The sequence below is a fragment of the Cyanistes caeruleus genome, chromosome 22, assembly GCF_971803275.1.
Source record: "Cyanistes caeruleus chromosome 22, bCyaCae1.hap1.1, whole genome shotgun sequence".
In the NCBI taxonomy this organism is placed as follows: Eukaryota; Metazoa; Chordata; class Aves; order Passeriformes; family Paridae; genus Cyanistes; species Cyanistes caeruleus.
The window spans coordinates 7227690-7242253 of record NC_141722.1 but is presented as its reverse complement, the minus strand read 5'-3'; the positions used below and the strand labels follow the sequence as shown (position 1 = coordinate 7242253).

The 14564-nt window shown below is 49.4% G+C and overlaps 1 protein-coding gene across 14 annotated transcripts in view; it reads left to right on the top strand.

Annotated features, from left to right (window-relative positions):
* The window catches only part of RERE (arginine-glutamic acid dipeptide repeats), a 177078-nt gene that overhangs the window by 105680 nt on the left and 56834 nt on the right, over positions 1-14564 (top strand). For all 14 annotated transcript variants that reach the window (XM_086860202.1, XM_086860200.1, XM_086860198.1 and 11 more), the window contains 4 exons: positions 3287-3335; positions 5682-5806; positions 6529-6628; positions 13900-13998. In XM_086860202.1, coding sequence (XP_086716328.1) covers positions 3287-3335; positions 5682-5806; positions 6529-6628; positions 13900-13998 — 373 coding nt within the window. The remainder of the gene's footprint in view (positions 1-3286; positions 3336-5681; positions 5807-6528; positions 6629-13899; positions 13999-14564) is intronic.

The window sequence follows — 14564 nt, the reverse complement described above, 5'->3', positions numbered from 1 at the left end:
AGTCGCTTTCAGGCCCTGATAAACTGGTTTTTAATCTGCTGAAGTTGGAGTGGAATAATTTTGTTCTCCCCTGTTTTGTCCCTCTAGAGATGGAACAAAATGATCCTTGCCAGATGTTTTTAGAACTGCCTCTGAAGAGCAGGGCTCTTTCATCTTGGGTATTGGACTATTTGAATTAAAGGATTTTTTTTTTAAAAAAAACTTTCCTTGGGATTTTCTTGGGAGTTTCTATTCATTTTACAGAAATCACAAGTATCTAGGAATTGCTTTGCTGTGTCACATTCTCAGTGGATGCAACTGATTGTCTGTTAATGATGGCTGGTTAATCAGTGCTAAGTGTGTGACTGCAGTTTGTAGTCTATCCTGTAACACATATATCTAACATGGGCTTGGTTTTATTCAGCAAAGCCACTGATGTTGATACCAGGCTTCAAACATAACCCCAAATCTCATAAGAGTCATTGTTCAGTGCTACAGCTTGTTATTGCTTATTAAAAACAAACATATAGCCCAAACCCCTCTATCCTGGCTTTAAGATGCTTTCCTATTTTAATCTTTGGCAATACAGAAATTGTGGCCTTTTCCAGCTGTTTTTGGGCCCTTCCTTAGCCAGTGAGCTGTCCTCACATGGGCATGGCTGAGAGCAACCAGCCCTGACCCTGCTCATTCCAGGCTGAGGGCGCTTCAGGGATGGCTGAAACTTCTGCACGTGAGGTTTGTGTCCCTGGTGTGCCCAAGTCACTCCTGTTTTAGCAAGTTTGCTTTGAAAACCCTTCTTGGAGAGCTCCAAAGAGAGTCAGAAACGCTGCTTGAGATGAGGTTTGTGGCTGAGTAAAGTGGCTGGTTTAAAAACCTTCTTCTGCTGAAGCATCCCTCTCATTTAATCAGGGATCACCTCAGTCTGCAGAATCAGGGGTGAGGATGCCCAGGCTGGGTACGTGGGCAGCACAAAATGCTGTCCTGTGGGTGTTGTTTGGGTTCTGGTTTCGCTTTGGGGTTTTGTTGTGGGCTGGTTTTTTATATTAATGGCAGTGCTGAGTTATTTCCACGGGGTTTGAGGTGTTGCTGGCTGGCAGAGGATGTCTGAGAGCCCAGAGGGGAGAGCACTGAGGGCAGGGTGACCACAGCAGGACAAGGCAGCCCAAATGAGTGGTGTGCTGCTGGGTGGAAGGAGCTGCAGAGGAGCAGAGCAGGTCCCTCTGGCGCTGCAGCAGTGCCACCTCCCTGAGCCCCGTGCCAGGCTGCATGGAGAACATGCAGCTGCTGCAGGGCAGCTCTGGTGCTGAGCTCTGGCACTGAAAAGGGAAAGGTGAAAGCAGCAGCAGCAGCATTTCTGAGACTGCACCTTGTCAGGCCATCCCTGACCCTGCAGGATGGATCCAGCCCGTGTGCTTCCACAGAAACCTCCTGGCAAAGAGCAGCACACCCAGGGATTCACAGCAGGGACAGGGCTGTGCACAAATCCCCAGGGCCCTTCTGCCATCCTGGCATTCTGTAGCAGGGTCCTGAGCCCAGGTTCTCCCCAGAGCTGTCCTGCTGTGCTTTGGGCAGCTCTGGTTGCCATGTCCCAGTCCTTGGTGGCACTGTGCCCATGGACAGAGCTGCCAGCTGTGCCAGCCCTGGGTCCCTGCTGAGAGCTGTGGGCAGGTGACAAACAGAGGGTGAAGCTGTTTCTGTGCTGGGAATTGTTCAGGCACTGCAGTGACAACCCTGCTCCCTCTCTGCTCCCTGCCCGAGCTGTGGCCAGGCTGTGCTCAGTCCCTGCCCATCCTCACTCTGGGTGCTTTGTGTGGTGCTGCCAGGGCAGATGGAGCAGGACCTGCTCCTGGCTCTCCTGGAGTGTGTGAACACGGCTCTGTGGATCAGGGTGTGCTGTTTGCCCTGCTCTGCCTCCTTCCTGCCTTTTTGATATTCCAGCACTGGCTCCCAGCTCCTTTCTGACCAGCCCCTGTTTACTTTGCAGAACACAACGTTGCCATGGCAACAGGTTACTTTTCAAAGGGAACATCTTGTCATTATATTTAATCCACTGCAGCTGAGGAGGACTGAAATATTAAGTTGTTGTTGCTATGGATACTGCTTTGTTACAGCAGTTTCTTTTGTGTCACATTTCATATACAGTGTTGGCTCCTTTTTTCCCTTTCCCATGGAATAAACACAGGATGCCATTCCGTTCTCACTGTAATTGCTCTCACCAATATGATTTAGCTTCAAATCTGCAGTGCATTTTAGTTTCCATAGCAAGATTTATTTTTTTTTTCCCATTTGAAACCTGTTCCTGAGGATGTGGAAACAGTAGAAATTAGGGAGCAGATGGTGTGTCCTTGAGGAGCCAGGGGCTTTGTGCCCTTTTAAAATCCGAGTGGGATGTGGGGCAGCCTGCCAGAGCTTCCTGCACAGCAGCTCAGCCCAGCCCTCACCTTTTGGGCAGGGGGGGAGCACCTGGAGGTGGGAATATTCCCGGGAAATGGTGACTGGGTGATGGAAAGACACACAGAAATACTTCTGTCCACACTTCATGAGGAATGGTTGGGGAGCCCTTTGAGTTCCCACAGAAAGAGTTGGGAACAGAAGTCCCATCCCAAACTTTTAACTTTGCAACTACAGGATGCTCCAGCCTGGGTTCTTAAATGTTTTGTTTGTCATAGTCAGTGTGGTGCAGCTGAAGAAATGGGGAGCTGGGGGATGTTTGGTTCTTCCTGTCGTCAGTGTTCAGGGTGGGCACAAACCCAGCCCAGGAGTTGTTAGCTTCACTTGCACTGATGAGCAGGGATGTGCATGGCCTGAGAATGAATTCTGGGAGGAAAGGAAGAGCATCAGCATTTTCTGTTGTCAGCTTCCCCTTTGCTCCTCACAGGGAAGAGTTCTGACACCTTGTAGTAACCTGGTATTTAATGTATGACTTTGTAAATAGAAAATTGATTTCCTAGTTCAGTCATTTCCTTGCATAACCTGGAAACAAGAGAACAGTGTCAGGTTGTCTTGCAAAAATACGCATTGGGGGAAAACATTTTGATGTGTTCTCGTTGTTTTCTGGAGGCTTTTGGCTCGTGTTTGGAGTGGATTTGTTTCCTGGGAGGGTGGCACTGTGCCAGCCCCTGCCAAGGAGCACCTTCCACACACCAGGTTACTCAACACACCTGAGCACATCCCCTCTTGTTTCTAAATGATGTGTTATTTCTGCTTCTGCTCCATTTGCATTGGAAATGCAATGACAAAAAACAATATGACCCTGAATTTCATCAATTGCAATTGTTTCTCACTGCTGTTTTCCCTTTTATCTTAGGAGGCTAAACAGTACCCAAGGTGAAATCAGAGTTGGACCCAGCCACCAGGTAAGGGGTTTTGTTTGTGTTCAGCATCCAGAGATGCTTTTGCCTCTTGATCTGTGCAGATGACAGTTGTTTAAAATTGCATGTGTTCAGATACAGCGAGGGTTTTCAGCATCATCCTCAGATGACTCACTTTTGTGAGTTCTTTAGTATTCCTTAGCTCAGTTTCTGTGTCAGATGTTGATATGCTAATGATTTTCAGTAGCAGAGGTGCTACTGGGTTAATTCTTGAATAAGATTGAGGGAATGTGAGTAACTGCTGGAAGTTAAAGAAGTGCTTTAAGTCATTTGGATTGTTAGAAATTGAGGAAGCTGCTGAGTGTGTTCACGCACTGGGAAGCAGAATAAGGTTAAGACTCTAGATGTTCCTGGTATGTTAATTCTAATTTGAGAGAAATCCATCATAAGCATTGGAAATAATCTGTTCTTAAAGAGAATTAACATACAGCTTGCTGTGGTTCGTAGGGCCAGATCTCTCACTGGGAATGAGGCCTCTCCTTCTCCTGAGGAATTGACTTTGTAGTGTCCAAGTGCTGGAGTTTTGCATCCAAGTGATGAATATTCATTCAGACCCTCTTAAAAATCTTGTTTAAGAGCTAGTGAAAGTAAATATTTATGGAACCTGATGTCACATTCTTGAGGATGTTTTGCCTTCAGAGGAAAAAAGTCCTTGGCAATTAAACCTGTAGTGTTCTTTTCAGTAGTCATAACAAGAGTACTGTAAATGATACCTTCAAAACAACTTTCATCTCAAATTGTCATCTAATATTTTGGCAGGCATTAGTCACCCTGCTCTAAGGTATAATTACCACATGCATTTATGGATGGGGATAAAAAAGGAGGAAGCAGGTCCATTGATTTAGAATACTGTTAATTCTTGCTTGCTTCATGTTTTAGACTTCATTGCTCCCTCACCCATCTTGCTTGTGGCAGATGTCCTCACTGACACTCCCCTCAGTGAGTGAAAGCAGCAGAGTCCAGAGCAGGTCCTGGCAGGGGTTCCTGATGGTGCCTTCCTTTTCCCTCAGCTGTGCACATGAGGAGTGCCAGAGGTGTTGGGCTTTCCTCGGTGCACAGATCCCCCACAGCAGAGGAGACAAATGTTCTGTGGGACTGCAGAGCTCTGAGGATTCACCTCCCAGGGGAGCAGGGTGGGTCTCTGCTGGATGTTCTCCTGGGACACCTTCTGGCTACAAAGAACAGCCAGGGAGGTTTGGGTCCCCACCCCTGGCAGAGTCACTCAGTGCTCCTGGGACAAGGTGGGGATGGCTCACAGCTGGCCCTGGATCACCTTGGAGATCTTGTCCAGCCTCAGTGGTGCTGTGTGTGGTGAAGAGGAAGCTGCTGCTGGGAGAAGCTGCAGTAAGTGAGCCCATTCCAAGGCTCCAGGAGGCTGGAGGTGGGCTGTGCAGCCCCCTGCTTGCTGCAGTGCCTCTCTCCCACAAAGCCCAGTGCTGGCTTATCCCTTCCCAGAAGAGAAGTTCAATGACATATCCATTTTCCCAGGCAAGAAGTAAAATAAAGTACAGATTAAAGAGCAGAACATGAAAGACATCTGAACCTGTGACTTGTAATTACTGGTTATGTATAAATGTTGCCTCTCAAATACGTTTAGTGTTGTAAGTATAGGAGGTAATTATAGGGCTTAAAAGCTGTTTCTGAAGAGGCTCTCAGCTATCTCATCTCGGAGCAGGAGATGACTAAAGATGCTAATTGGGTCTCTGGGTAGAGTGTGTAATACGTTTTTAGAGGCAGTGTTCATTTCGCTGAGCTATCTCCCTTTCAGGAAATGTCTTTGTTTCTCTTTACAGTTCTAATGATTTACCAAGCATTAATTTTAAACTTAGTGTCAAATGTGTAGGGTTTCTGGCTGATTTCAAATGGGACACATCTGGTAACCACCTCCCTGCCCTCCTCCCTGGGAGTGTGTTCTGTGGGGGTCTGAGCCTGGCAGGCAGCAGCTGGATCAGTGTCCCTGGCACAAATGCAGCTGCAGTGTCGGAGGGGAATCGTCCTCTGGCCTTCCATCCCACGGGGCTGTGCAGCACACAACGCTTTCCTTTCGACCTCTGCTGCTCCAGAGTACTGAAGGGCTCCACTGGCAGTGGGCTGAGGAGGTGTTAGCCCTGAATAACCATCAGGAAAATCACTGCCCTTCTGAGGAAGGAATGCTGGATGAAGGGAATGGGTTGGGGCTCCATGCCTCAGCCTCCTCAGAATTTGGAAACTTGGAGCAAAGCCCATCCCCAGCTGCTGTCTGAACATCTCCCACCTACCAGATCCTGCTGCTGCAGAGAATTTACAAACCCAGGTGTCCTCCTGCCATGTCTGTGTGCCCTCGTTTTCCAGGCCAAGCTCCCTGACCTGCAGCCGTTCCCTTCCCCGGACGGGGACACGGTGACACAGCACGAGGAGCTGGTGTGGATGCCAGGAGTCAACGACTGTGACCTGCTGATGTACCTCAGGGCAGCCAGGTGAGTTCAGCCCCCGTGGCCAGCTCTGGGGATGGGCAGGGCTGTGCTGGCTGCAGCCCCACTTCACTCTGGGGGCTCCAGCTGCCACCTTGGGTTGGAGACAGCTCAGGTTTGGGCCAGCACAGCCTCCCCTGGTGTGGCTCTGGAGCCCAAAGGCAGCAGTGCCCTGTGGGATGGCTGACAAGGGAGGAGCTGCTCAGGGTGCAGCAGCTGGGACAGCAGAGGATCCCTGCAGGGAACCCCCTGGCAGCTCCATTTGCATTTCAGCCCTTCCCTGGGGGTTCAGCAAAAACCCACTGGTGGGCTTCACAGTAATTCTGAGCCTCAGTAAATTACATGTAGCTTGCAAGAATTCAGGGACTGGGGAATCTGCAGTTTCAGTCAGTTTTCTGACATAATAAAACCAAGATGACAGCACAGAGTTTGCTGTCTCTGCTGAGACTCCATTCTCCTGTCTGCAGGTTTCAGCTGCTGTAATCCTGATCAGGCCCTGCTCCTTTGGCAGTGCAGACTTTCAGCTGATGAAAGCAAATTAGATTGGATTTTAATGCTGGATTTATTCCTTGTGCTGGGGTGACTCAGCTTTGCAGTTTTGTGGTACCTTATTTGATCCACAGTGTCGCAGGGCCCTAAAATTCACCATTTAATCCAGTGTGTGAGTAGTGCAGAGTGCATCCAGCACAGCTGAGGAGCTGACCCCTTTCCTTCCCCTGGCACTGCAGGAGCATGGCAGCCTTTGCAGGGATGTGTGACGGGGGATCCACGGAGGATGGATGCGTGGCTGCCTCCCGGGACGACACCACCCTCAACGCCCTCAACACGGTGAGTGCCCCCCGAGGGAGGAACCTTCCTGCCACTCCTGGGCCTCCCACAGCAGCGAGGGCATCAAATGTTTGGGGTGTGAGCCAGATTTTGGCTTTTTGGTGGTAACTTCCTCTCAAGTACCGAACGATTCTCAAAGCTCTGGGCTGCAGAGGTGCAGTGAGGAACTCGTGGGTGCTGCTCCAAGGTGGCCCCAGTGAGTGGCTTTGGGAGGCTGCTCAGGTCAGGGCCACCAGCTGGAACTGGGACTTGCTCGGCTGCCCCTGACCTGGCTCTTGGGGTTTCCACTCACCCCAGCTAGTCTGGGGTTTCAGCTGGAGTTGAAACACCTCCATTCTGCACAGGGAAGATGTTCCTTGTGTTCCTTTCCTCGGGATGGAGCTGCTGGTCCCTCACCACTCTGCACTTGGCCCAGTTGTTCTCTGACATCTTTCTCAGAGACTCAAATTTCTGTTAAGGTCAATAATCATTAAAGAGCTTTTGGAATTGGAATTTCTTTCCCCTTATCTATAATAATAGCCTAATGCAGAAAATTCATTTAACTTCACTGCTTCTCTATCTGCTTTAATTACTCCCTTTAATTGCTTGGCAGCCCAAGGAATCTGCAAGTTGCACTTGTGGAGTTCTTTCTTCTGAAATTAGATTAGTCCCAAAATATTTTGGTTTTGTTCTTCTGATTCTTTTCTCTTTGCATTTCTGGTCCACTTGGAATGTTTTTCTAGAAAAGAGTTTCCTTATGAATAATAGTTCTGTCAGGAATATTTTAAGAAACTTTGACTTATTTCTGAGGCCCTGCTTTTTTGACTTTAAACAGTTTAGATAGGTCACTTGTTGTCCTGACAAAATGGTACCTTTTTTATCTTTCAGTTCACCACCTATTCTAAAGAGATCAGCTTTATCTGATAAATGATTTGTGAGCCTCTTAACCTGCACTAAGTTGTGTCTTTGTTTAGAAATTATCATATGCAACCCAGAAGATGAATGTAAAAGAAAATGGTGTGGTATGATTTCTTATTATGGAAATCCAATAAACTTCAGGGTAGCACTTCACATAAATCAGTCTTGACACCTCCTTTGCTGCTGTTTTATTTATGTAATAACAGGTGCTGTAAGCCCCCAGAATGATTTATTGTTAATTATGCCAGATAGAAATGAAGATCATGGAAGGCACAATGTAACATACAGACATCACATACATGTATTTATATCTCAGCTCACTGAAATGATTATTCACTCAACGTTCCAGGTGAATTCCAGCTCCCGTTCCTTTGTTTGCTGTTGGGGTTTGCTGCCACATTTGTCACTGTAGCCCTTGGGAAGGAAATAAAGTTTTCATTTGGAGCTTGCTGCCCTCCTGATGGGTGTTGGTGTCAGTCTGGGAGGGCTGGAGGAGGACACTGCAAGCCTTTCACCATAATAATGGTGAAGAAATGATCCCAGAAAGCTCATCCTGCTCTGTGGGGAGAAGGTGCTGCCAGCTCTGATAATCATGGGAAGGATGGAACAAGGTGAATATTGAGCATTGCTGCTGGCAGTGCTGAGGAAGGAGAGCTGGGGGAAATTTTGGAGTAGTTCCTTCCCCTCCCTCCTTCCCTGCTCTTTGCCCTCCAGACTCTGATTCAGCATCAGATGTGGTTCAGATCCTTTCTGTGTCCATAGCAGTGCAAGGCCAGAAACTCGTGACCTCTTTTATCCCTTTGACCTGTGCCTGCTGGTCAGAGGTTGTGCAGTGCTGTTCCCAGAGATCCCAGGCCAAGCAGGAATTAATTCACTGCTGTGTGCTCAGATTTGACAGAGCTGCAGAGGAAGAATTCATTCCCAGAGGTCAGCCTTGCCTGGTGTTCTGTGGAACAGCAAAGCCTGGAACAGACCTTGGGGCAGGCAGGCTGCAAGCTCAGTGTGGAACACGGAATCTCTGAGGCTTGGTTCATGTTTTTGCTGTGGAAATCAGAGCCAGCCACTCCTATTTATCCTCATAAGGTGAAAAAATAGCACCACTTAGGCTCATGTAGTGCTACGTGGAGGAGGGCCCAAACAGTGATATGCTAATATTGTGTAAATCTCTCTTTACTAATAGTGTTGTTGTGCCTTCTCATGGCTCTGCTGCATGGGAACGTGTCATTATGAGTGACAAACATGACAGGCTAATCTCAGTGCAAGGAAATTCAGTTCTAACTAAGATGTCACACAGACAAATTACTCCCTGTTTTAACTTGCCCTTAGACCAGATTTTCTTGTTCATTAACTGCAGACAAGGTTGAAAGCATAAAAAAAAAATATTTAAATATATGTTAGCATTTCTCCTTACGACTAGTTTTCCTTGTGGATGATGTTAATGAGCAGCTGCTCTCCTGGTTCACACGAGGCAGGGCCAGGCTCCCTGCCCAGGCCTGTCCCAGGCTGGAGCCACTCAGTGCAGGAGACAATTCTGCAAGATCCATTCATCCTCATCCTCGCTCTTACAGGCAGCTAAAAAATGGCCAAACCCGACTGCTGGGATTGCTGTTAAAGTTTTGGGGGAGTATGCAAAACACTCATATTTTTGAAAGGTGTTTTTTATGTGCTGTTGCACATCTTGCAGGTGGTTGGCGAGTTCTTGCCCTGGCTCTGTGTGGGGCACTGGATGTGCCTGCATTGTCCCCCAGCTGTTTGGCAGCTGCATTGTGGGCTGTCTGGCAGCTCCCTGGCAATGCCAGTGCAAAGTGGCTGCATCTCAAATATTAGGGATTTTAAGCTTCATCATCAGCTCTTTAGATGCTTAAAATAAATTAGAACTGGGGGGAAGAGATGGAAGTTGGGGTGTTTTTTGATTTTTTTTTTGTTTTATTTTGTCTGATACCCAAATATACCCTAAAGGGCCCTTGGGGCTCTGTCTTGCTGGGTTTTAGAAATATTTGATAAAAATGAAAAGAGGAATATTCCGTTTTCATAGGAGGGCAAGATGTCCACAGCTACACAGAATATTCACAGCCCACTGAAATGTGTCAGCTCTGCGACTGAAAGAAGTGGCCTGAATTACATTCTGTATTCAATGAGGTGTTGGGTTGGAGTTATCACACCCAAAGGTGGAGCTGCTCACGGCAGTAATCCCCATCCTGCTCATTTTCCTTGTCTTTTCCCTTCTCCCTCATCTTGGGGTGTGATTTGTCCAGGACAGGTCATCATCCCATGGAAGAGCCAGCTCTGGAACCTGGAGAGCTCTGCAATTGCAGTGCTGGACATGCTGCAGCCCCATAAAAGTGGGTTTGGCTGAACAATCCCTTCTGCTTTAACCCAGGCTGGGACTCTGATTTTGAAGCATTCAGTAAAACTCTCATGCGATAGCAGCAATTTTTCCTTGGAGAAAAAGGCTCTGGGATCTCAGTGTTCTTAATGGACTGCAATTATTAAATGGTGAGCCCTGAATGCAGCCTCAGTGAGCTGGGCTTTTCAAGGCAGAGCATAATGGCTGTAATTGCCAAAGGAAGCCTTGCTGGAGCAGGAGCTGCCAGATGCAATGGCACTCTGCTCTAAAAAGGTCACAGGAAAGGGACATTTAAATTAAGTTATAAATTACAATTGAAGAACAATATTTTGATGAGCAAGCCCAGAGATGTCAGAGCTGCAAGATGTAATTCATGGGTTCATTACAGACTGGAGGTGCCTGACAGCTGAGCCATGCCAAAGGAGAATTTATTTGCAGCATCACCCAGACAGAAATGGCAGCTCTGTTCAGAGGCTGCAGTAGGAACTGGAGCCTGGTGGGAATGTGCAGCCTTGATGGTGAAATCCCTTCCCTGGGCCCTGGCTTTCTTTAATAGCAGTGTAAAGGAGGCTTTTGGGCACGTGCACATGCAGAATTTTGCTGTAATCCTGCCCAGTGGTGCAGGAGTTGCTGTATTTTCTGTTTTAAGGTACATTTGTGGTGGTTCCCTTTGTTGCAGTTGTTGACAGATCAAATCTCATGGCGGTGCCAAATTTGGATGCAGAGTTAATGCTAAAAATGGAGATTCTCTGGCTGGCTGGACAATGATCCAGTGTTTATAGAAATACCTGGAGAAGTTCAAGCAGAAGTTAATGAAAGCAGAGGCAGTCATCATTAGCTGTTATTTATACATCTGAATCTTGCCAGTGGAGTGCTCAGGAATAGTGAATGGCTCAAAGTAAAAAGCAGAGAATGAGCCAGACTGGAGCACGTCAATTTAACTCCAGCACTTAGAGGAAATATTTTTCCTTTCTGCTGCATTATTCTACTCCTGGCATTTATAAAACATCTTTTCCCACTCGTACCTGCTAAAATTAACATTTTTCAGGAGACTCTAAGCCTGTATCACGTTCTCACAGGGGTCTTCTCTGTTCCATGGCTCTGTGCTGACGGCCTTTGGGATTGTTATTAATGTAATGACTTGCTCAGAAGTTAATGCCCATGTTATCTGCTGCTGGTCTGGGACAGCCTTGCTGGCCTGTAAACTTTTCTTTTTCTGGAGTAGCTGCCTGTCAGACCAGGCTGTTCTTTCTGGGCTTGTCTGGTTTATTTTTCTTGCAGGTTGAGCTGCTTGGGCAGCGGGGCTGCCAGGGAAAAACACGTGTTGTCCTTGAGGCAAAATAAAGATGCCCTCCAAGTTACAAAGAGGCTTTGGCATTCCTCGTGTTTTGGGAGGGAGCAGAGAGGGAAGGGAAACAGGAGCACCATTCTCCTCAGCTCTGTCACATCTCCTGAGTGAAAAATCTTCTAGGTAGTGGCACGCACAGAAAAGAGGCATTTGCCAGGTGAGCTGGCAAAACAAACAGTGTTTTTTCCTTTGAGATGGATTTGTTCCCAGTGCTGGAGTGCAAACAGGGAGGAAAATTAATGTGTACCCAGCAGAAAAGGCAACATCTTATTTTTGTGCCTGTAAGTAGGCACTGCATACCACGGGAGCCTTGGAAATACTTTTTTTTAAGCAGATTTTTTTTTTTCCCCAGGCAGTTTTGGCACTTGAGCAGAGCCAGTGAGGGCTGGCAGTGCAGGTTGAGCTCTGAGCAGGGCCCAGCTCAGCTCCCTGTGCCCCTTCAGCCCAGCTCTGCACCCATCCCCTGCTGTCCCCAGCGAGCTGCAGGGCTGGGAGCAGGAGCTGAGCCCAGGCAGTGACAGTCAGGGCTGCTGCTGGCCCTGCTGCTGGCCCTGCTGCTGGCCCTGCTGCTGGTCCTGCTGCTGGCCCTGCTGCTGGCCCTGCTGCTGGCCCTGCTCTGCTGGCCCTGCTGCTGGCCCTGCTGCTGGCCCTGCTGCTGGCCCTGCTGTGCTGGCCCTGCTGGCCCTGCTGCTGGCCCTGCTGCTGGCCCTGCTGGCCCTGCTCTGCTGGCCCTGCTCTGCTGGCCCTGCTGCTGGCCCTGCTGTGCTGGCCCTGCTGTGCTGGCCCTGCTGCTGGCCCTGCTGTGCTGGCCCTGCTGTGCTGGCCCTGCTGTGCTGGCCCTGCTGTGCTGGCCCTGCTGGCCCTGATGGTGGCCCTGCTGGCCCTGCTGTGCTGGCCCTGCTGCTGGCCCTGCTGTGCTGGCCCTGCTGTGCTGGCCCTGCTGCTGGCCCTGCTGCTGGCCCTGCTGCTGGCCCTGCTGGCCCTGCTCTGCTGGCCCTGCTGCTGGCCCTGCTGCTGGCCCTGCTGCTGGCCCTGCTCTGCTGGCCCTGCTGCTGGCCCTGCTGCTGGCCCTGCTGCTGGCCCTGCTGGCCCTGCTCTGCTGGCCCTGCTGCTGGCCCTGCTGCTGGCCCTGCTGCTGGCCCTGCTCTGCTGGCCCTGCTGCTGGCCCTGCTGCTGGCCCTGCTGCTGGCCCTGCTGCTGGCCCTGCTGTGCTGCCCCTGCTGCTGGCCCTGCTGCTGGCCCTGCTGCTGGCCCTGCTGCTGGCCCTGCTCTGCTGGCCCTGCTGGCCCTGCTGCTGGCCCTGCTGCTGGCCCTGCTCTGCTGGCCCTGCTGGCCCTGCTGCTGGCCCTGCTGCTGGTCCTGCTGCTGGCCCTGCTGCTGGCCCTGCTCTGCTGGCCCTGCTCTGCTGGCCCTGCTGTGCTGGCCCTGCTGCTGGCCCTGCTGTGCTGGCCCTGCTGTGCTGGCCCTGATGCTGGCCCTGCTGGCCCTGCTCTGCTGGCCCTGCTGCTGGCCCTGCTGCTGGCCCTGCTGGCCCTGCTCTGCTGGCCCTGCTGCTGGCCCTGCTCTGCTGGCCCTGCTGCTGGCCCTGCTGCTGGCCCTGCTGGCCCTGCTCTGCTGGCCCTGCTGCTGGCCCTGCTGCTGGTCCTGCTCTGCTGGCCCTGCTGCTGGCCCTGCTCTGCTGGCCCTGCTCTGCTGGCCCTGCTCTGCTGGCCCTGCTGGCCCTGATGGTGGCCCTGCTGCTGGCCCTGCTGCTGGCCCTGCTCTGCTGGCCCTGCTGCTGGCCCTGCTGCTGGCCCTGCTGCTGGCCCTGCTGTGCTGGCCCTGCTGTTCTGGCACCTCCCAGAGCCGGGGCTGGAAGGAGGCACCAGGGGGAAATGAACTTTTGGAAGTTGGAGCATTGTTGTCATTGGTTTCCCTGCATCAGTGCAAGGAATAAATTCCTGCACCCAGTGCCTGGGGCCTCCCTCAAGGTGCCAAACAAAAGCTCAAATGAACAGAAAACCACTGTGGCTTTAGTTTTCTTTCTTGTCCACCTTCTGTTATTCAAGCACTCGTTCCATTGCAGAAACCCTGTTTGTATTGTTGTTTCAGTTGTTGGTGAGGATAAAGAAGTTCTGTCTGCCAGTTAAGGACCATTTTTGTTTGTTCCAAAAACACACTGCAGGTAACAGCAGAGGTCTGTGCCCAGGAGTGACCTTTTATTTTTAGAAGTATTTTTTTTCCTTTAAAACTCCCCGAAGTATTCAAAACTAATGAATGCCCCAGTAACTTGGTGGAGGGGAAGAGCACCTTCAGCAGTTCAGGTCTGTTCTGCTGACAACAGGAGATTTGAGCCAATTTGTGTGAAGTATAACCCATCACATATTAATTTTTATTTTATCATGGCTGACATCACATTGAGCCCTGTGAGTAGAAGGGAGCAGTGTGACTTTGGCTTAAACATTACCTGGGACAGGTTGAGGAAGGAAGGGGGATCCCTGCTTGGTTTAACGCTGCTGCTCCTACTGATAAAACCTCAGTTACCCTTCAGGTTGTTTAAATTTCACTTCATACATCAACAGTAAAAATAATTAGGCAGAGAACATCTCATGTGGCTCCCTGTAGTGGTTTTGTTTTTTCTCCAATATCAGATCACTGCTAATTCCTTTGAATGATCTATTTGTCTTCTTTATTTTTCAGCTACATGAAAGTAACTACGATGCTGGAAAAGCCCTGCAGCGCTTGGTGAAGAAACCTGTGCCAAAGCTGATTGAGAAGTGTTGGACTGAAGATGAAGTGGTAGGAAATGATTTATCTCCTCAGCCTTTATGGTTCACGTTGCTGCTCTTGCTTTTTTATGTTGGGTTTTTTTTTTTTCCCTAAAGAGGCTATCTTTATGAGCAAGAAGAGGGCGGGTGTGTAAATAAAAATACACATGCCTGGGTATATAAATGAAAATACATGGGTATATAAATGAAAAAACCTGATCCAGTGTGTGACAGAATTGCTCATGGAAAAGTGACAGTAAAAAGTTTGTTTGGGTTTTGTTTTGTTTTTGCCTTGAGTGGGTCAATTTTTAAGCTGGTTAATTGCTGAAGTGTTTAAAGAAGTAAACAAAAATAAAAATGTGATCTTGTTAAGCTACTGATAAAGCTGGCATTAGTGTTAGAATACAGAACTGATTAATGGAGGAAACGTTCATGTTCTCATAGTGGTTTTAATTATTCAGGCAAGGGCTGGAGAGATTTTTTAAGCTGTAGGTTCTCTGCAGGGCTTTCAGGGCATCCTTGCAGTGCATGACTCTGCTCTCCCCTCGTTTAAACCTTCCTGCAGGAGCTGGGCCAGCCCTGAGCCCCCGTCTGGGG